Source organism: Brachyhypopomus gauderio, chromosome 4 (genome assembly GCF_052324685.1).
Source record: "Brachyhypopomus gauderio isolate BG-103 chromosome 4, BGAUD_0.2, whole genome shotgun sequence".
In the NCBI taxonomy this organism is placed as follows: domain Eukaryota; kingdom Metazoa; phylum Chordata; class Actinopteri; order Gymnotiformes; family Hypopomidae; genus Brachyhypopomus; species Brachyhypopomus gauderio.
Window position 1 is genome coordinate 26,467,778 of NC_135214.1, and position 21,493 is coordinate 26,489,270.

The 21,493-nt window shown below is 38.2% G+C and overlaps 2 protein-coding genes across 8 annotated transcripts in view; one reads left to right on the forward strand and one right to left on the reverse strand.

Annotated features, from left to right (window-relative positions):
• Positions 1-1,410: 1,410 nt before the first annotated feature.
• dgcr6 (DiGeorge syndrome critical region gene 6) lies at positions 1,411-3,504 on the reverse strand. The gene is made up of 5 exons (XM_077003379.1): positions 3,059-3,504; positions 2,698-2,858; positions 2,513-2,613; positions 2,236-2,376; positions 1,411-2,124 (listed from the first exon to the last, which is right to left on the reverse strand). Exons 1-5 carry the CDS (start codon positions 3,166-3,168, stop codon positions 2,044-2,046), a joined length of 594 nt encoding a protein of 197 aa, XP_076859494.1. The 5' UTR covers positions 3,169-3,504; the 3' UTR covers positions 1,411-2,043.
• Positions 3,505-3,508: 4 nt separating this feature from the next.
• rasal1a (RAS protein activator like 1a (GAP1 like)) overlaps positions 3,509-21,493 on the forward strand; it is a 34,297-nt gene continuing 16,312 nt past the window's right edge. For 2 of the 7 annotated variants that reach the window (XM_077003378.1, XM_077003372.1), the window contains exons 1-13: positions 3,807-4,365; positions 4,564-4,620; positions 5,455-5,568; positions 6,972-7,033; positions 8,472-8,601; positions 8,973-9,054; positions 9,402-9,542; positions 14,844-14,992; positions 15,228-15,345; positions 15,428-15,596; positions 20,035-20,099; positions 20,225-20,337; positions 20,667-20,859. In XM_077003378.1, the coding sequence (XP_076859493.1) occupies positions 4,301-4,365; positions 4,564-4,620; positions 5,455-5,568; positions 6,972-7,033; positions 8,472-8,601; positions 8,973-9,054; positions 9,402-9,542; positions 14,844-14,992; positions 15,228-15,345; positions 15,428-15,596; positions 20,035-20,099; positions 20,225-20,337; positions 20,667-20,859 (1,458 nt within the window). In that variant the 5' untranslated portion in view covers positions 3,807-4,300. Of the gene's footprint in view, positions 3,770-3,806; positions 4,366-4,563; positions 4,621-5,454; positions 5,569-6,971; positions 7,034-8,471; positions 8,602-8,972; positions 9,055-9,401; positions 9,543-14,843; positions 14,993-15,227; positions 15,346-15,427; positions 15,597-20,034; positions 20,100-20,224; positions 20,338-20,666; positions 20,860-21,493 lie in introns of those variants that run through there. The other 5 variants (XM_077003373.1, XM_077003375.1, XM_077003374.1 and 2 more) reach the window with 5 other exon arrangements.

Genomic DNA, 21,493 nt, shown 5'->3' on the forward strand with positions numbered 1-21,493 from the left:
AATTGAGTGATTCCATATTTTTTCCCTGTGCTTGCTCAATAAAAGTAACATTTGCTTTGTTTCCACAATGTTTTTTTATTTTATTTTAGTGTTTCTGAAAGCCAACAAGTTGCACTTTGGAATTACCTTATTATTGCATGTTTTTGATCTGAGCTTGTTCTACAGAATACAATGTCAATGAGTGCTCATCCCAGACTGGTGATTCCATACTTTTTGCCAGGGTTTGTAAAACTCTAAAGTAAAGGCAAGATTCGAGCTACAGCTCAGCAAACGGATTCACCAAATTGTCTTAATTTTGTCAAAGCAACCACAAGATCTGAAACAAAAAATACTAATTCCTTCTTGTTAAACTGTGGACATTCCTGGACTTAACCACAAGGATTCTCAGTACACCTGGATAATGTCACATTTTATCCACCAATTTTATTCCACAGTTTATTCCCTCCCAATTCCATGGAGGACAAACTTAGATAACTCCCCAAAATCTCTTTCTACACATCTGGTCAGTTTATTTAAACAGCTCTCATGGTTATGGCTATTCATATTATTTCACTGTATTTGTGTTTATAACCATCTTAGATAATCTGAACTCTTTGGATGTGTTCTGTTGCTTTCCTAACATGCACATCTCTGTATTATTTTACAAGGCTAAAAATACTACTTTGTTAGTTTATTTGAATTCAGCACAATTGTCCTTTGTTCTGATATGCAACTGAGCTCATTATAGCCACATCAAAATGCCAGTCATTTTTTTTCTCCATATAAGACAGCTAATCTCCACCTTTTCTTATATCACACATGCACTTACAGAAATGTATGCACATCTACAAGCACACAACACACAAACTAAAGAGCCACTTACCTTTCCTCTGCTGTAAACATGCTTGCTAATAGAAATTGTCTTAGGAAACTGTGCTACTTCCTTTAATCAAAATTTAAGGATAGTGATTGTTTTAATTTCTGTGACTGATAAATTGAAACTGATTAATAATTGTGATATAATCATATATTGTAAAATGTATTGTAAAACCCTTACAGCTGCACGACACCCAATAAAACCTGTGTCCATGTCCGAAAACATTTACAACAGACAGGTTAAGAGGCTATGGCTGGATTTAACTAGGATTAGCTGAATTTGTCTTAATTCAGTTGGGGCCGCTTTGTATTCCACCATCATAATTTGCTCCTGGTTATTTAAATTATGTATATTTTTAAATTATGCATCCTATTCTACAAGTGAAGTGTATTTAGATAAGAGAAATAATATAAATGCATATTGTGGATGTATTGAATATTGTCATATACTGAAAATGTCAAAACACAGTGAACCCACACTTATTGCAATAACTAAACTTATTTTTATATGGTGAATGCCACAAGAATATCACAGAATACTAAACTCAAGTAACCTCATGTTTTGCAAGACATTTATTTATAAACAGAAAACAATATTAATGTTTTAATCAAATTAGAAATACCATCCATCTTGTGTGAATTTAATCTCCCAGTATAAAGGGAACAAATATTTTCATGATGGCTAATAAATAATACAAAAATAAAAAAATATATAACTTTTGCAGTGCAACTTCATATTTCTATACAAGAAACCTCGGACACCCTCAAATATTTTTAGTGTGCTATTACTATATTTGTGAGGTTGAAACCTTAAATGTGTTGTCTTAGTTCTCCCAGACCAGGAAACCTTATAACTGAGGTCTGCGTGTTAACCTGACAGAACAGTTCTACTGCACCAAGAACCAAGCTGCTTGGTAATGCTATGTAGTTACTGACTTCTACAGATGCAGAAGTGGAGTCAAAAGACTCTTTATGACCAAAGAGGGAGTCATGAAGAGCAAGGACGACCATTTTGGTAGTTCAGTTCATGTGCATAAATAAGTCTCTGCAAACACAGTGGAAATAAAGCTTCCCCTAACAGATGGCAAAAAATGACAGCCACTGTCTGATTTTATGTTCAAGAGGCATGCAGGCTTGAGCATGAACAAACTAGCAAGTGTGCTTGTACACACACACACTAAACCTAACTCAAGGCAGAGTTCCTGATTGAGATTCTTTTTGCTGTAGCTTCAAGATTAACTCCAAAAGGTTCATCTGCATTGTCACCTCCTGTCAAAATAGTGACAACATAAAGGATAATATTAAGAAAATGTATTCATCATAAAGGACTGTGAAATAAAAAAGAATTCAGAACAAGCATCTGAATGTCATCTGAAGTACCTGGGGGTTGGTGGTGATGTAGAAACCAGGCACTCCTGCTTTCTCAAGTGTATTCTGTTGGTCAAGGACCTTCTGGTCCATCTCAGCGATGATCTTCTCATCCATCATTCGCTGCTCATCTTTCACACGCTGCTCCAGAGCCTAGTAAAACACATTAAGAACATTAGCTTCACATTAAGGAAATTAGAGTTCAGTTTGAAATTTAAAGTAGAAACTCTAAACATCAATTTAACAACTTTTACATCTACCTTATATAAAAATTCAATTTTTATCTAACCTCAGTTTCTGCTCGCTGGTTTGTTTTCAGCACAGTCAGATTATGAGATTTGCATGTCTGCAGGGCCAGTTTGTGTTTCCGCATCAAATCATGCCTTAGTACTTCAGAGACAGAGAGACAGTAGATTTTGAAAAGGGGGAATTAAACATACATTAACAAATACATACATATTTGTTGTGACATACCTCTGTGCTCGCTGTGTAATTTCTGCCTTTGGTTATACAGATTTTTCTCAGTGAGGTGCTGGATATCCAGCAGGCCCTGAACAATCTCGTATACAGTCCCATCTATGAGAGCCTGAGCTAGATCGCTCAGCGTTGTGTACGACAAGCGCTGCTGGAATGAACTGATGGGATAGCGTGTATCAAAGTTAAGCTTCAAAGCATTGTACCGCAGTACAATCGGCAATATCTGTGTTTTCCATTCACATTAACATTCATAGTTAATGATATCGGCATTAACATAACCAAGTGCACCGAGTGGCTCACATTCCGAGTTTGTCTAATAAGTTAACCAGCTGGTCAGGTAGCTAGGTTAGCTAATTACCTTGGCAAGTCTTTGACCAGTGTTTGAAGTTCGGACAGAAGGTAATAGTGCCTCTCTTGCTGCTTCGTTGTGTCTGTCTGCTCGCTAAATAAACCCGAGTACTTCTCCATCTCTGCTACTATCGTTTACTCACAACCAAATAACTAACAACTGCTATCAAACAAGCAGCAGTGACGCCAACTAATTGTATTTACATTGCTAGCTAACTAGTTAACCTTGTTAATACTAGTAGCTAGCTATATAGTAGTAATTAACAGTGCCGTGTATTTAGCTAGATAGTTATAGTTCCTACAAAGTCGCATTAAGTCTAAGACAATGTTTGCTTTCTGAAGCTTATATGCACCTTCAACTAGCTAGTTAGCTAGCTGCTACTGCTGCTGCTCATACTGCGGAACGAAGGGACCCGCGCCTCCTGGGTTTAGGTGTCTGGGAATGTGCCTGTAAATTTAGCCAGCACATTCATTAAATGAGTAACATTAGCTGTTATATAAAATCTTAACTATGTTGATTAATATCAATTTTGGAATAAAAGATTTCACAAAAAAATTAATGTTTAACATGAGACGTGAATAAAAACGTGCAATCTATTAGGTTTAGTAATACGAAGCCTCCCTTTTAACGCAACAGTCGCCAGTTGCATGTTTAGTCATTCTTACATTTAGATGGCTTCAGTCACCAGCAGATGGCGAAAGTCATTACAGGTCCACAGAGGTGAGTAATATGACTGTCATTATTGAAGTCTCGGGTAACGACCGTTATCTGTCAGTAGTCTTAGTGCATTGAAATTAGGCTATGAGTGACCATAGATCATCAAGGGCACCACTATGAATACTAACGTTAGCTAAAACAGCAATGCTTCTGTAACTGGACAGGAGGACAAGCGCGTTGATGTTGATACTTTGTAGACAACTTGTTTGATTAGATTAACTGAAGTGGGAATTTGGTCAAGAGAGAGCCATGAAATGTACAAAAGTACACACAGATAGATTATAGATTGGTAGTTTGGGTGATAATAAAAGCGAAGCTCAAATACACAGTAAAATAATTTTGCGTTGCTCTTGATCATGTGTGTATCCTACGACGAAGGAAAGATGCAGAGGATAACTTCTGGCTTTTCTGGCACTGCTGGCTACAAGTCCTAATGCACATTTGGGGTGATACGCATCGTTCAGAAGACTACCAACAATGAAATAACGGATTATGAAATGAATCTGGAATTCAGCTACAATTGCCGTCTTGAAAATGGCCAAAAACACTTCTCTTTATTTCCGAATAGTAGAAGGACGGAATCTACCGGCAAAAGATGTGTAAGTATCTATTGTTGATTTTATTTCAGGCTTATTAAATCTAGTAATTTTATGCATGGTAAACCAATAAAATCTGTCTGGTCCTGAATTACGTTTTGGTTATATCTCAAATATTGTTTGAAACGTTAGGCAGAATCTGATATGTTGCCAAAACGTGCTGCGTTGTTCTAAAGCTAGTGTGTCGATTTTTTTGTCAAGTTCGGGGACCAGTGATCCCTACTGCATTGTCAAAGTTGACAACGAGGTCGTGGCCAGGTGCGTGTCAATCTGTGTGTGTGTGTGTGTGTGTGTGTGTGTGTGTGTGTGTGTGTGTGTGTGTGTATTCATGCGCCATGTATGCCTACTAGTGTAGTATTTGCATATTTGTTTACTTTGGAGTACATCCTCCCCCCCCCCCCCCAACACACACACACCCCCCTCCAGAAAACCTGATCCGTCACTGCCCTTTAAGACAGCAGCAAGTTACCATGGACAACAGCATAAATTATTGCACAGGACCTTCCTCTTTTCTCAGAAGTATAGTGTGTTAGTGTGTTAGTGTGTGTGTGTGTGTTTGTGTGTGTGTGTTTGTTTGTGTGTGTGTGTGTGTGTGTGTGTGTGTGTGTTAGTGTGTGTGTGTGTGTGTGTGTGTGTGTGTGTGTGTGTGTGTGTGTGTGTGTGTGTGTGTGTTTGAGATACAGAGAGAGACAGAGAACGAGAGGTGGGGAGAAAATGTACTGCTTCCAGATTACATGTTGTAATAGTTAAATGAACAGCACACCTGGTATTGTGTGTTATGCATATTGAAAATGCTTTCATGCTTTTGAAATGGAAATTATCTTTCATCCCCCCAGTGATCATTTGATTGGATTTATTGTTCACCATCATCACCAATTATGACTGTTTGAGTTGTTCACTGCATCCAAACCTATCCTAATTCTTTCTTGGCAGACATGTAACCCCTTCTGTATGCTCTAAGTCTTTTTGGTCATTCCCCACATGTAGACATAGGACATCTGTTACATTTGAAGAGCCTCTAAATATTAAAAAAATGTATGCAGTCTGTGTCTACAGATTCTCTTCTCTTATACTCTGATATTCACCCTATAGAACAGCCACCATTTGGAAGAATTTGAACCCATTTTGGGGAGAAGAGTACACACTACACCTGCCAATGGGCTTCCATACCCTCACCTTCTATGTGATGGATGAAGACACAATAAGGTGAGATGGACTTGTATGTGCCTTATCGCTGTTTCACCAGCTGCAAGGGAATCAAATAATTGTGTAATATTACAAATGCTAAACAGCACATAGTTGTTTTGTGGCTAAATGATGTGTCCTTCATGAGATGGACAGATGAATGGCAGGCAGTTTGTGTAGGAGGACGAGGTCCTGTTTGCACTCATGTTAACTTCACAACAACACCCTTCTGTTCATCTGATGAGCTTTCACAGCTTGTTAGCATCTCTGTTTACACACACAATGTTCCTTCTAATATGGATGCATACACACAGATGGCATGTAATTTAAAAAAATGTATAATTGTCCCTTTTAACCTTAGCCTTCATATGTCTTGCTTATGCATCTAATTTTAGTGTTTGTAGCACAAGTTCCTATTGACTTGTTTCAGAGGTGGATGAATTGGATCTTAGTTGAAGAATACTGTCAGTATCATAGCATTAATTTCTCTTGTACTTTACGGTTTAAGTAAATTATATATATGAGAAGTAGAATACAATAGATCACACAAATCTTTGCTGATCGTTTTGATATTACTCCCACACTCATTTAGTACCCAAGTTTAATTGAATCACATTTCTAGCAAGTATGTTCTACTACACATTACATGTTTATTATCTGCCAAGAGATCAGTATGTCAGTTTACGTTTGTTAAATTTTTAGACATTTTCATATTATATCTTGTGTAATAGTCATACCAAGTATATGTGCAACGTGAGCGCAGGATAGGCGGGACACAAGTGCAGGAGAATTTAATGAAAATTACTAACAGAACAAAAGAAAGCAACACTAAACCAACCTAAGCATAACACATAATCCAAAGACAGGGAGAGTTAAATCAACAGGAAGCTAAACTTTAACGTTACAACGACAAGGGAAACTAGAACAAAACCCTAAACATAAAACAAACTAACAGAGGAAGCAATGACCAAACAAAACTAGGAACTAGGAGATAAATATAAGGAACCAGGCAAAAGGACATAGAGGGACCACTCTTTCTACATGCAGATTCATACAATAACCGATAGATACAAAGGACAAACACAGTGATTAAATACTCAGAACCAAAAAGACACAGCCGGAAACAATGCAGAGGGGGCGGAGTTACAAATGACAGGGGTGTGGCAGGGGAACACATGGGGAAACCAGAACATGAACACATGGAGAAACAAAACAAAGACATGACTGACAGGAGGGAGGCGGAACTTAAAACACAAGACAACCTGACAGGGGTGGAGGGTGGAGCTATTCATGACAATATGCATGATAAACATATTCTAAGCTTTAGCACAGTGTAAGCCACAGATGTTATGCATGGTAAAGTGTGAAAACACAAACATCTATGCTAATTTTGATGTTTTTGTTTCTGTTTTTATTTGTGATAGCCACGATGATGTGATTGGAAAAATCTCTTTGAGTAAAGAAGTTCTAGCAAATCAGTCTAAAGGTATGTATCCATATTAATCTTTTTAAAAGGGCTACATTTGGTTAATTTTTTCATGTAAGAGGGAGAGCTAAGCGGGCTAACTTGGAATGGCATCTTGTAAAAGAGAGACAGTAAGGCAGAACATGAGAAATGGTAAGGCAGAGAAAGAGACAGTAAGGCAGAGAAAGCAGGAATGTGTTACAGTATTCTCATGGCCTCATGCGTTTGAGCTACTGTAAATCTGTTTGACCGTATGGAGAAGTGACTTTTACGGTTATGTTAACCTTATGTTAGGTTTCCTTCACTGCGCTGTATACCAAGATTTTTGAAAAAGGTTTCTTTAAATGCAATGCTTACGATGCTTCATACAAAATACATTTTAGGTGAATTCAGTTTAAGCTCCATTAGCATTTCTTGGACAAATTATTTATACTGAATATATATATATGTGGCATGGTGTACCACTTACAAATCCTTCTAATGTTGATCAATGTAGACTATATTATTTCTGAAAAAAAATCAAGTGTTCATACATTGTTCTCTAATTTAGATCTCCAGTGTAAGTATTTCCTTTCTTTGACAATTCCTTTGTTGACAGAAAAAGCACTACATACTTACTGCAGCCTACCAGGTATTAATGCAGGCCTTGCTGAATAATTGTGCTCTAACGTGCTGCTCTAATGTGCTCAAATCAACATCTTCTCAGACTTTGATATAGCAACAGCAAGAGCTTGTGAGATATAAATAGAGGCATATTTAAAGAAGGTTTCTATGAGTGTTTAAAAGTCAAGGACCTGAGAATCTTGAGTTTATCATGAAAACAAATGTTAATTCTCCTTAGCTGTTAATTCAGGGAGATTTAGGGAAAATTTGCATCTACAACACATGCAGCTTTTTGTAAGCCTTGAGCTCCTTACTGCATTCACCGTGTTACATCTGTTACATCTACAGCTGTGACATTTAAAAAAATCTAAGTACTGGAAAAAAAACATGATAAATACTGAGATTTAGGGTATCTCGGTTATACAAGCTGTAACCAAAATAGTAAATTAATAGCAAATTATGTATCACTGATATCACACCAAGCTTCACTAGAGGCCTTCAGATGTTCCAGCATACACTTGGCTCACATTAATCACTGCAGCCTGACAGCACTTAGTCACCATCACCCACAGTATCATGGGAAGCGCACTCTCTCACTCTCCTTTGTTAGTTTCAGCCAGAATGGGTTTTGATCTGTGTTTATAGGGACTACTGAATGTATTGTTCAACCTCATGTTGTTGTTCATAAGGATCGCAAGCCAAATAATTTCATAACAGTAAATATGTTTTAAATTATTTTTTATACAAAGTTCATCTTCAGAAGATGCTTTCCTGGTTACAGACCTTAAGATTCAGGTTATGTTTAAGTTTAGCAGTATTTAGCTTTAAAGCTTTTGATGACTGGCTGTTTTTGCAGGTCTAGATAACTGGTTGAATCTGACACGTGTGGATCCAGATGAGGAGGTTCAGGGAGAGATCCACGTGGCCTTGGAATTGCACAAAGATGCCCAGACAACCTGCCTGCACTGCCATATTATAGAGGCTCGGTAAGAGACTGTTTACATGTACAGTATTGACTGTTGACAGGTAGACAGTATGTAAGTCTCTATATCTTTAATTGAAGTGACATGGCAATAGTCTTGCCACGTAATAATATGGCCCTGCCTATTATGCTTATTTTGCTTTCTTGACTGCGTATCCTGAAAACTGAAGAAGAGCATGGTTTCTGTGGTTTGTGGAAGGGGTGGTTACACTTGGGAAAAGTCAATTTTGCATGGGAACTTGCAGGACCTGCTTATATGGTATACCACTCTAGTATCTCTGGTATTATTCTGCATGGGACATGTGGTTACAGTACCAGGGAGCAGTGAATTAGATAGTATCAAGTTTTTTGTTTTGTTTTGGATATTTCTTGTAGAGACTTGGCCCCTCGTGATATTACTGGTACATCAGATCCCTTCACCAGAATTCTCTACAAAAAACTCAGTGCTGAGACATCTGTGAGTAAGAGTTGAATTATTTGTGTTGAATTATTGGGTAGACATGGTAATAGTATTTATATGTCAACTTTAAAAAAATTAAGTTCGGTTTATATGGTCATTAGGCTACTCTTTCATCAAGAGGATACAAGTTTGTATATAGCACAATTGTTTCAATTAAAATCTCTTATAAACTTTGCCAGGTGTGTTAGACCAGACAGAATTGTCAATAAATTGAGGTTCCAGGGAAATATAGTAAATGCAGCAGTATACTGTACATATTGCTGGTGTGTGTGTGTGTGTGTGTGTGTGTGTGTGTGTGTGTGTGTGTGTGTGTGTGTGTGTGTGTGTGTGTGTTTGTGTGTTAGGTCATAAAGAAGACACGATTCCCACACTGGGATGAGACCCTGGACCTATGCCTGGATGATGCAGACGAGTTTGAATTGGGCTCTATCACTCTGGAAGTCTGGGACTGGGACATGGTGGGAAAGAATGATTTCTTGGGAAAGGTAATCTTAGTATTTTGAACACCAGAAACATCTACAGTTGTGATCAAATTTATTCAACCCCCACTGAAATAAAGTGTTTTGGCCAGTTTGACATTGATTTTGAGCATTTCAGTCATCTTATTTACAATTATATCAAAGAGGCACTTATAAATTAGACAAACATAACAATATTTATGATGGAATAACCACAAATGTCTTTACTGTGCTCACATCATTATCAGTTTTATTCAACCCCCTAGTGACATTATTTTTTAGTACTTAGTACAACATCCTTTTCCAGTTATGACAGCTTTCAAGCGTGAAGCATAGCTTGACACAAGTGTCTTGCAGCGACCTATGGGTATCTTAGCCCATTCCTCATGGGCAAAAGCCTCCAGTTCAGTCACATTCTTAGGCTTGCGCACTGCAACTGCCTTCTTTAGGTCCCACCAGAGGTTCTCAATTGGATTTAAGTCTGGTGATTGCGATGGCCACTCTAGAATGTTCCAGCCTTTCATGTTCAACCATGCTCTAGTGGACTTGGATGTGTGCTTCGGATCATTGTCCTGTTGGAAGGTCCAACGTCTCTCAAGCCGCAGGTTTGTGACTGACTCCATCACATTTTCCTCCAAGATCTCCTGGTACTGAAGGGAATTCATGGTACCCTGCACACGTTGAAGCTTTCCTGTACCATTAGAAGCAAAACAGCCCCAAAGCATAATTGACCCCCCGCCATGCTTCACAGTAGGCAAGGTGTTCTTTTGTTCATAAGCCTGGTTCTTCCTTCTCCAAACATAGCGCTGGTCCATTGTCCCAAACAGTTCTAATTTAGTTTCATCTGACCACAGTACACTGTTCCAAAACCTTTGTGGCTTGTCCACATGACTTTTGGCATACTGCAGTCGACTTTTCTTGTTCTTTGGAGTCAGCAAGGGGGTGCGTCTGGGCGTTCTGGCATGGAGGTCTTCGTTATGCAGTGCGCGCCTTATTGTCTGAGCTGAAACTTCAGTGCCCACATCTGACAGGTCTTTTTTCAGTTCCTTAGCAGTCACGCGGGGATTTTTCTCCACATTACGCTTCAGGTAGCGCACAGCAGTCGCGGTCAGGATCTTCTTTCTGCCACGACCAGGTAACGTTTCCACTGTGCCCTTTAACTTGAACTTGCGAATGATACTTCCGATAGTGTCTCTTGGAATATTTAACAACTTCGCAATCTTTTTATATCCATTGCCATTCTTGTGAAGAGCAATAACCTCTTCTCTTGTCTTCTGGGACCATTCTCTTGCCTTCACCATGCTTGGAAACACACCAGTAGATGTCTAGAAGGAGCTGAGTATCACAGTCCTTTTAAATCTGCCTAATTGGTGCTTATCATGCTTGATTGCTGCTCGTTGACATCCACAGATGTTTTCAATACCTGATGGAAAACACTGGAATGAACCTCTGTTCTTAGGAGTGGTAGTCGTAAAGGGGTTGAATAATTGTGTCAATGAAGAAATCACAAAAAGGCCATTTAATACTTTATGACAAAAAAAATTGATGCTATCTTAGTTGCATTTAGTTCTTTAACAAGTCCTTGTAAGATTTCATTATGAACACAATTACAAATGTGCACTGAATTCCATAAAACCCTTCGCAGCATTGGGGGTTGAATAAATTTGATCACAACTGTAACTGATCCCATATCATTGCCTAATATCATTCAATCTAATTATTTATAGTATTAGAGTTTGCCATATATAACAGATATACAGTTATACAATTATAAATATATAAATACGATCTATATATATATAAATTATACGATCTTACACACTGCAGCAAACAAAAAAAATCTATAACTTTTACATCCTAGATGTTACTTTCAGAATAAATTTGTGTAGTAACTATCTTTTTACTGTCTCAGGTACTACATATAAGAACTTTCCCTGTTCACTTCACTGTCTCATATACATATTTTATACTGTATTTCTGCACATTAAGATTGTTTTATAACCATAAATTACAGTGGGGAAAATAAGTAGTCAGTCACCAATTGTGCAAGTTCTCCCACTTAAAAAGATGAGAGAGGCCTGTAATTGACATCATAGGTAGACCTCAACTATGAGAGACAAAATGTGAAAAAAAATTGAGAAAATCATTTTGTCTGACTTTTAAAGAATTTATTTGCAAATAATGGTGGAAAATAAGTATTTGGTCACCTACAAACAGTGATGGCTAAGTTACCTTGAGAAAGTAATCCGATTACTGATTACTGATTACTCCTTTTAAAAGTAACTTAGTTACGTTACATATTACTTGATTTTAAAAGTAACTACGTTAGATTACAAGTTACTTTAGTAGTTACATTCAGCAGCAAAATAAATTTTTCCAATACTCACTTTATTGGAAGTGCATTTTTAACAGTAACAATGTATTGAAGCAGGTTCGGTAACCGAGGCAGAAACTGCTTAATCCAAAAATCCCAAGGAGGGAAACTTTATTGATAACGCAACCCTGGCCACAACCTCAAACAGTCACACTCCAAACTCCACTATGGTGAAGATGAAAGAGCTGTCGGAGGACACCAGAAACCGAATTGTAGGCTGGGAAGACTGAATCTGCAATAGGCAAGCAGCTTGGTGTGAAGAAATCTACTGTGGGAGCAATAATCAGAAAATGGTAGACCTACAAGACCACTACTAATCTCCCTCGATCTGGGGCTCCACGCAAGATCTCAGCCCGTGGGGTCAAAATGATCACAAGAACTGTGAGGAAAAATCCCAGAACCACAAGGGTTCTAGTGAATGACCTGCAGAAAGCTGGGACCAACGTTACAAAGGCTACCATCAGCAACACACTACGATGCCAGGGACTCAGATCTTGCAGTGCCAGACGTGTCCCCCTGCTTAAGCCAGGCACTTCTGAAGTTTGCTAGAGAGCATTTGGATGTTCCAGAAGAGTATTGGGAGAATGTCATATGGTCACATGAAACCAAAGTAGAACTATTTGGTAAAAACACAACTCGTTGTGTTTGGAGGACAGTGAATGCTGAGTTGCATCCAAAGAACACCATACCAACTGTCAAGCATGGGGGTGGCAACATCATGCTTTGGGGCTGTTTCTCTGCAAAGGGACCAGGACGACTGGTCCGTGTACATGAAAGAATGAATGGTGCCTTGTATTGTGAGATTTTGGGTGCAAACCTCCTTCCATCAGCAAGGGCAATGAAGATGATAGGTGAGGAGATCTGCATGGAGGAATGGGCCAACATACCAGCAACAGTGTGTGCCAACCTTGTGAAGACTTACAGAAAACGTTTGACCTCTGTCATTGCCAACAGAGGATATACAACAAAGTATTGAGATGAACTTTTGTTATTGACCAAATACTTATTTTCCACCATTATTTGCAAATAAATTCTTTAAAAGTCAGACAAAATGATTTTCTCCATTTTTTTTTTCACATTTTGTCTCTCATAGTTGAGGTCTACCTATGATGTCAATTACCGGCCTCTCTCATCTTTTTAAGTGGGAGAACTTGCACAATTGGTGACTGACTAAATACTTATTTTCCCCACTGTAATTTCTGAGGGGTAAATTGATTCAGACAGAGCATTACTGAAAGCATAGGTGTGAAATGCACGGTCTGCCACTGATATAGTGTGTGTGTGTGTGTGTGTGTGTGTGTGTGTGTGTGTGTGTGTGTGTGTGTGTACGCGCACGTGCGTGTGTGTATAATATATATATATATGGGGTACTCATTTAGCACTCATTTAGCACATTCTTCCCATTCAGATGATTTCTCAGGACATGCCTCACTCTTTGTAGGCATTTGGCAGTAGCTACTTTACTTGTAGACTCTTCATATTCCAATTTTCCTAATAAGATACATGAATATACATGTTTGAATAGTGCCTCAAGTGAAAAGACCTGGAAACATTATAAGACAACAGTGTAATGATGGGGATGGGGAGGCCTTGCTTTCCCTTTCAAATGGTTAGGTGTGGTAACATTGGATAGAATGTCTTCTTTTAGTTGTCCCATCCATTTGAATCCAGTTTGTCCCAGCAATCCTACTGTTTTTATTTATTTATTTTTACAGTTTCTTACTTTCTTAAGTTCTTGATGATTAATTACTATTCTTGCTTAATTATGTGTACTGTACACTGCAGGACTCTCATCTATTAACATCTCATCTATTAACATAATCTCTGAGCAACTGTAGATGAAAGAATACATTTAGCAAAGATCTTTCCACTAGATTTATTGTTGACTTAATACTCCAATGTCTGGGTATGCAGTTTTAAAACCTGTCAGTCTGGCAATGTATCATCAAACTAGTCTTTGTTGTGAAAAATTGTTTGTTGTGAAAATCAAAACCTTGTATTGTTCTATTGTTGAGTTAATTGGTTTCTCACTTTGCTCTTGAATCAGTTAATTCATGTGAGTGTTATTTGACTAAAGCCTTTTCTACCTGTAGTTTTGTTGATTAGGCAGCCCAGAGAACCATTAGCAGCAGCCTGGTCGTCTTTTGGTGTACTTGTTGATATATTATAATTTCCTACTGGTTATACAGTAGCATTGGGAAGTTATGAAATAGATTAGTTATTCGCTGTATATAAACATGAATGGTGAATAACCAATTCGAGTTAAAATGTAACAAATAAGACTCTACTGTATACAAACTTTAAAAAAGAAAAAGGTTTACAAAATATGGTTATTGCATTTTTGAAAAATCCTGGGCCATGTTGAATCCAAATGCCAGTTTTATTTATAGAATAAGAAATACACAAAGCAAGCATAATCCAATGGCAAATCCAGAGAAAAGACACAGAGAACACACAAACGACATTTTGCTTGATTTTTGCTTGGAGGACTCTAAATATCAAGGGTAATGATTATGAACAAGGCTCATTAAAACAAATCAAAACTGGGGACTTGATGACCTCAGGCAAGGGGGAAGATTGACTATCTTAAGGTAACGGTGTAATTGAGCTTTGGGTTAGCTGAGCTTTGCTTTTTAAAATGCTTTGCAATTTCTTGGCATATTTTATGAATATATGTTTTTGAAAAACATGTAGAAGACTTTTTCTTCTAAGAATTTTCTTTTTCTAATAAGGCAAATCACACTAGTAAACACTTTTCTTACTGGCTGTTGATGCTGTTCTGTCAGGGTATGTTTGTAATTGATCATATAATCCCTTCCTTTATATAGCAGGACATTACTTTTTGTTTATAAACAAGATATTATGGGCAGTGTATTGACTTTTATTGGTCTTTGTAGGAAGTTGACTCTTGTGGAGGCCATATCACCAAATACCTTTTATGTGTGTTTACATAGGTGGAAATCCCCATGTCTTGCCTGCATAGGACTCCTCTGCTACAAGGCTGGTTTCGTCTGCTACCACTGGGCAATTCAGAGGATGATGCTGGGTTAGAGAAAGACAATCACTGTAGAGAGCGAAAGAGCGACACAAAGAGAGAGAGAGAGTGAGTGAGTGAGTGAGTGTGTGTGTCTTAGAGAATGTGACACCAGGGTGTAAGTTCATAATCAGATGAGTTGCTGTGAGTGCCTGTGGGTGGGTGTATGATGATCATGATGATGCTTCTAAAAATCTCTCATTAGTTTCTTCATCATGCAGTGACTTCACCACAATTTCTAAGACTCAGAACTTGCCCTGATGGTCATCTTTTCTTTCATTCGTTATTTCTGCCCTTCTATTAGGGGGAAGCTTGGAGCATTGCGACTGAAAGTACGCTTAGCTGAGGACAGGATTCTTCCTTCTCTGTGCTACCAGCCTCTCGTAGATTTGCTTATGGAAGCTGTCGTCTCACCTGCAGAGGTTAAAACAAATATAGGAAAATATACAAATATACAGATAAATGTGCACAGTTCTATAACAGTTCTGTGATTGGTGACATCAGTTCTCTTTCTGTCAGGTAGAGGACCTAACCCCACTAACTCTGCTGGAAGAGGTAACCACAGTAGAAAGTCGTCAGGATATTGCAATGACATTAGTGAAGATTTATCTTGGCCAGGGCCTAGTTGTGCCGTTCCTGGACTACCTCAACACTAGAGAAGTGCACCACACAAGTATGTCCACATGTCTCTTTCTATGTGTGTAAATTAGCATTATATCGATAACTACCTTCAATGCCATAGTCTAGAAATATCCAGTATTGTTACCATAAAATATTTTGGGAGTGTGTACAAAATCTCTGTAGGTTTTTTGAGTTATCCTCCTATTTTGTGCATTCTTGCGAAACAGCTGTTATGTTTAGGGTAACTTTGACCCTGGTGCATGTTTAATTGTCCAAAAGATGTCTGAAACCAAAAAATCCTAATAAGCAGTGTGAATATTTAATTACTAACTACATTACTAATTATTCTATCAATATTTAGTGCAATGGTGTTCCTTGTAACAGGTGATGGTTCAATTAGGATCGTTTTTCATAAAAATGTGAAAATTCCCATGTTCAAACTATGATACCAAACACACAAAACACTCTCGTACACTTATACACACAAAACACACACACATACACACACACAAAACACACACACACACGCACAAACAAACACTCTCATACACACACACACACACACATACATACATACATACACACACATACACACGCACACACACAAGGGTCAAAAATGTAAAAAGGGTCAAATTTACCCAAACAGTATCTATGTGATATAAACATGCAGGGGGTGGTTGCAAATATCTGAAATGAATTATTTTCATATAATATGTTGATTACACTAATTAACCCTAGCATACTGACTAAATGATTTTAAATATTTTTCCTACACCTTCAAACTTTGAAAAGGGTCAAATTGACCCACAACACATAAGTGCAACTTTGGGCTCATGCAAACAGTTAACAGAATTGTAAAAGGGAGAAAAACATATAGGTCTCTTGGTGAGTGCATGTCTTTCTGTTCAGCAATTCTGATTTCTTCATTAGCTTGCTTTAGCTGGAACTGTTGTTAGAGTAGGCGACGTATCCCCATGGCTATATTTATCCTTCACCAGCTGCCCAATTACTTTCCCCCATACAGCCATCTTACAAGTGCTGCTCATTAATGATGTTTCTCCCATTTTCTCTACACTTTTTAAGTGTATGAGCATGGATGTGTGTGTGTGTGTGTGTGTGTGTGTGTGTGTGTGTGTGTGTGTGTGTGTGTGTATGTGTGTGTGAGTAAGGGTGTGTGTGTGCAAGCTCTTCACCTAGACTTGTTTAGTTTTTATGTTGGGTCAGCATCAGGTTGCTGACAAACAAAGTGCATAAGTTTCCATAGCAACTCCGCAGGAAGCAGTTTCAAAAGGGAGCGGGTTTATCGTTCGATAAGAATAGCCACTGTAGAGTGATGGAGAAGTGAGAGAAACAGATTGCAGACAGGAAAACATGGCTTGACAGTAGATAATTATGATTTATTGTGCAGTCTACTATGCTGATTTTCTACTATGTTGTGCTGGTACCAGCACATCTCTAATGGACCTTTAAGAATGTAAGAAACAGATATTTCATATCCAAAATCATTTGTAATATTCATTAGTCATGGCACCAATCGAATACCCCATAATCAGAATCAGATTGACATCAGCAAAAAATGCTACATTGGATATCAACTTTTGGAGGAAAGCGATCTACTAGCACCACACATATAGCCTGAAAACAGCAAAGCAGCGCTTTACAGCAGCACACTGCAGGACATGTGGTAACACCTCGATTCGTCTCAGCAGTACATTGTGTACGTTCAAGCAGTTTATGCACATCTGTAAGGTTTATCTGTAATTTTCTTTACATTAACAATTAACACTATTAAGTTAAAATGCAAATATATATAGCTCCACAATGTTTTTTTTTATTAAATATAATTGCTCAATGCTTAAATGTAAGTCTCAACTCAACTCAGCTTTATTTCTATAGCACTTTATAAACAGCCATGGCTGTGCCAAAGTGCTGTACATAGAATACAATCAGTTAAAAGAACATAGCACAAGGTATGTAACAACCTGTGAATATAGCATGTTAAGAAATAATACAGTATAAAAATTAGATAAACAAACAAACAAACAAAAAAGATATCAGATCAGAACAGAAAAACGTGCCCACACATACAAAGTATATGAAAGAAAGCATTCAGTGACAGTGTCACATACATGGTTCTGGAAAAGATAAGGTCTTTAAGGTGATGTACAGTTGTGGTCAAAAGTTTACATACACTTGTAAAAAACATAATGTTATGGCTGTCTTGAGTTTTCAATAAGTTCTACAACTCTTATTTTTCTGTGATAGAGTGATCGGAACACATACATGTTTGTCACAAAAAACAGTCATAAAATTTGGTTCTTTCATAAATTTATTATGGGTCTGCTGAAAATGTCACCAAATCTGCTGGGTCAAAAATATACATACAGCAACATTAGTATTTGGTTACATGTCCCTTGGCCATTTTCACGGCAACTAGGCGCTTTTGGTAGCCATCCACAAGCTCCTGGCAAGCTTCAGGTCGAATGTTTGACCACTCTTCTTGACAGAATTGGTGCAGTTCAGCTAAATGTGATGGTTTTCTTGCATGAACCTGTTTCTTTAGCACTGTCCACATGTTCTCAATGGGGTTTAAGTCAGGACTTTGGGAAGCCCATTCTAAAACCTTAATTCTAGCCTGGTTTAGCCATTCCTTTACCACTTTTGATGTGTGTTTTGGGTCATTGTCTTGTTGGAACACCCAACTGCGCCCAAGACCCAACCTTCGGGCTGATGGTTTTAAGTTTTCCTGCAGAATTTGGAGGTAATCCTCCTTCTTCATTATCCCATTTACTTTCTGCAAAGAACCAGTTCCACTGGCAGCAAAACATCCCAAGAGCATAATACTACCACCACCATGCTTGACAGTAGGCATGGTGTTCCTGGGATTAAAGGCCTCACCTTTTCTCCTCCAAACATATTGCTGGGTGTTGTGGCCAAACAGCTCAATTTTTGTTTCGTCTGACCAGAGAACTTTCCTCCAGAAGGTTTTATCTTTGTCCATGTGATCAGCAGCAAACTTCAGCCGAGTCTTAAGGTGCCTTTTCTGGAGCAAGGGCTTCTTTCTTGCACGGCAGCCTCTCAGTCCATGGCGATGTAAAACACGCTTGACTGTGGAGACTGACACCTGTGTTCCATCAGCTTCCAAATCCTTGCAGACCTGCTTCTTGGTGATTCTTGGTTGACTCTTGACCATCCTGACCAATCTCCTCTCGGCAGCATGTGATAGCTTGCGTTTTCTTCCTGATCGTGGCAGTGACACAACTGTTCCATGCACTTTGTACTTGCGTATAATTGTCTGCACAGTTGCTCTTGGGACCTGTAGCTGCTTTGAAATGGCTCCAAGTGACTTCCCTGACTTGTTCAAGTCAATAATTCGCTTTTTCAGATCCACACTGAGTTCCTTTGACTTTCCCATTGTAGCTTTTGTAGCTGAGTCTAATCACTGGGTCAAATGAGCCCTATTTAAATGGGCTCATGAGAAGTCAACAGCTGTAGTCAATCAGAATCACTTACAAGAAGTGAAGAGGCCATGACATGAAGCTAATTTGATTGACACAACTCGCTACATCACCAAAATTGACAAATTTTGTTGCTGTATGTATATTTTTGACCCAGCAGATTTGGTGACATTTTCAGCAGACCCATAATAAATTTATGAAAGAACCAAATTTTATGACTGTTTTTTGTGACAAACATGTATGTGTTCCGATCACTCTATCACAGAAAAATAAGAGTTGTAGAACTTATTGAAAACTCAAGACAGCCATAACATTATGTTTTTTACAAGTGTATGTAAACTTTTGACCACAACTGTAAATATGTGATCCACAGAGGGTTTTCATGAAATATACAAATATCAGACGACATTCAAATGCAAAATATCAGTATCAGATTGGTAAAGGAAATTGGCGTTATATCTAATCTAATATCTAAGCTATATCTAATATACAGTACAATATGAAAATATTTATATATCTAAATTAAACACTATAGCAGCATGAAGACTGCATAAGGACTTAGATGGCCATTGTAGAAGAGATTTGTAACAAACCCGATCAACTTTCATAATTGCTCCAGTAACTAATTTTACCATGTGGAACATAACCGAGAAACGTGCATCTACTGGTCCTATCTTGATTATTGCCTTGGCCATTCTGCAATAGCAAAGCTGACATCACCACCATTTCCATATACAGCAGTGTGGTTTTGAATATCATAGAGTATTATGTATTAATTGGTAAATGCAGTTTAAAATGAATGTTGCAGCTAAATATTACCATAATCAGGTGAGGTAGGCTCAGGTTTTTTTCTATACAGAATGTAGACCATAAGGAAATAAGACCATAAAGGAAAATGGCAAGGAAGTGTATTAATGTAAATGATAATTATCATGTGTGATAGTGTGTATGTATGTGTTTGTGTTTGTCCATGCATCAGTGTATGTGTGTAGCTAACAAATTTTATCTTCACTTTCTATCTTTGCTTGCTAGCGGATCCAAATACGTTATTTCGCTCTAATTCTCTGGCCTCCAAAGCTATGGAACAATTCATGAAGGTGAGTAAAACATTGTCTGGTCATTTGGGCATCTTTTATTGTTTGGATTGTAGTTTAATAAGTCTTGGTAAATCATGCGACTTCTTGTGTGGGTGTGAATATTTCATTATTTTATCCCATTATAGGTTGCTGGAATGATATATCTACATGAGGTTTTAAAGCCCATAATCAACCGCATCTTTGAAGAGAAAAAATACATTGAGCTTGACCCCTGCAAGATAGACCTCAATCGCTGCAGGTAAACCCCTCATATACACATGCAACCCCACACATAGGAAGATATTTTGTGTCAGTGACACATGCATGGTTCTGGAAAAGATACTGTTCACAAGGTGGTATAAAAATGTGAAAAAGGAAAAAAGTAAGGAGAAGCAGTTGCCTAGCAACACCAGTGAACCTCCTGAGTTTCTATACTTTGACAGATCTAGATCTCTGGAGTCCTCCACAGAACAGTGCAGGGTATGATGCACATACACCCAGGAGATACTAATTGCTCTAAACAACTTTGATATATGTTTTGGACTGGCGTTTAGTCTGCTGTTTCTGTTTATGTATTTTTGTCCCCAGACGTATTTCATTTAAGGGATCAACATCTGAAGCAGAGGTGAGAGAGAGCAGCGTGGGAATGCTGCAGATGTATCTAACCAATATCATAGAGGCCATTGTGAACTCAGTTTCCCAGTGTCCCCTTGCCATGAGAATGGTTTTCAAGCAACTCCATAAACGGGTAGAGGAGCAGTTTCCTGAGCCTGAAAATGAGGTTAGAGATTCCTGTGTCTTCTTTCTACTTTGTGCTAGCATTTCCAGCTATATTGTGCTTGACGTCATATACATGTACAGTGTACTCAGAAAGAATTCAGACCCCTTGTTGCACATTTTACTGTATTGTGGGCTTGCTTTTGAATGGATATAATTTGCCATTTTTACTTAAATGTCTACATTTAATCACATATAGTAATACAGAGACCTTCCAAAGAAGCCCCTTTGACAGCAATTATAGCTGCAGGTCTTTTTGGATACATCTCTACAAGCTTTGCACACCTGGGGCAGTTTGTCCCATTCTTCATGGCAGATCCTCTCAAGTTCTGTCTGAGAAAGTGGTGAGTTTCTGTGAAATCTTGAGGTCTCTCCACAGATGTTCAATGGGGTCTAAGTCTGGGCTACTCAAGGACATTCAGAGATCCTGACATCATTCCAGTTTTTTTTGCTATATGCTTCTGGTCATTGTAATGTTGAAAGATGAACCTCTGACTCAGTTTGCTTGTACTCTGGAGGAGGTTGTATTCAAGAATGTGGCTGGATTAATCTCTCAACTTTTACCTATCTTATTGTCCCTACTGGTGCACAGCACCACCATGGAATAATGCAACCACCACAGTGTTTTACTGTAGCAA

Bases quoted from the DNA above. Each gene is read 5' to 3' on its own strand.
- dgcr6 (XM_077003379.1), bottom strand. From the start codon at position 3,168: ATGGAGAAGTACTCGGGTTTATTTAGCGAGCAGACAGACACAACGAAG. The intron at 2,614-2,697 runs GTATGTCACAAC...CTGTCTCTGAAG, and splicing joins ATTACACAGCGAGCACAGAG to TACTAAGGCATGATTTGATG. The intron at 2,125-2,235 runs GTACTTCAGATG...CTATTTTGACAG, and splicing joins ACATCACCACCAACCCCCAG to GAGGTGACAATGCAGATGAA.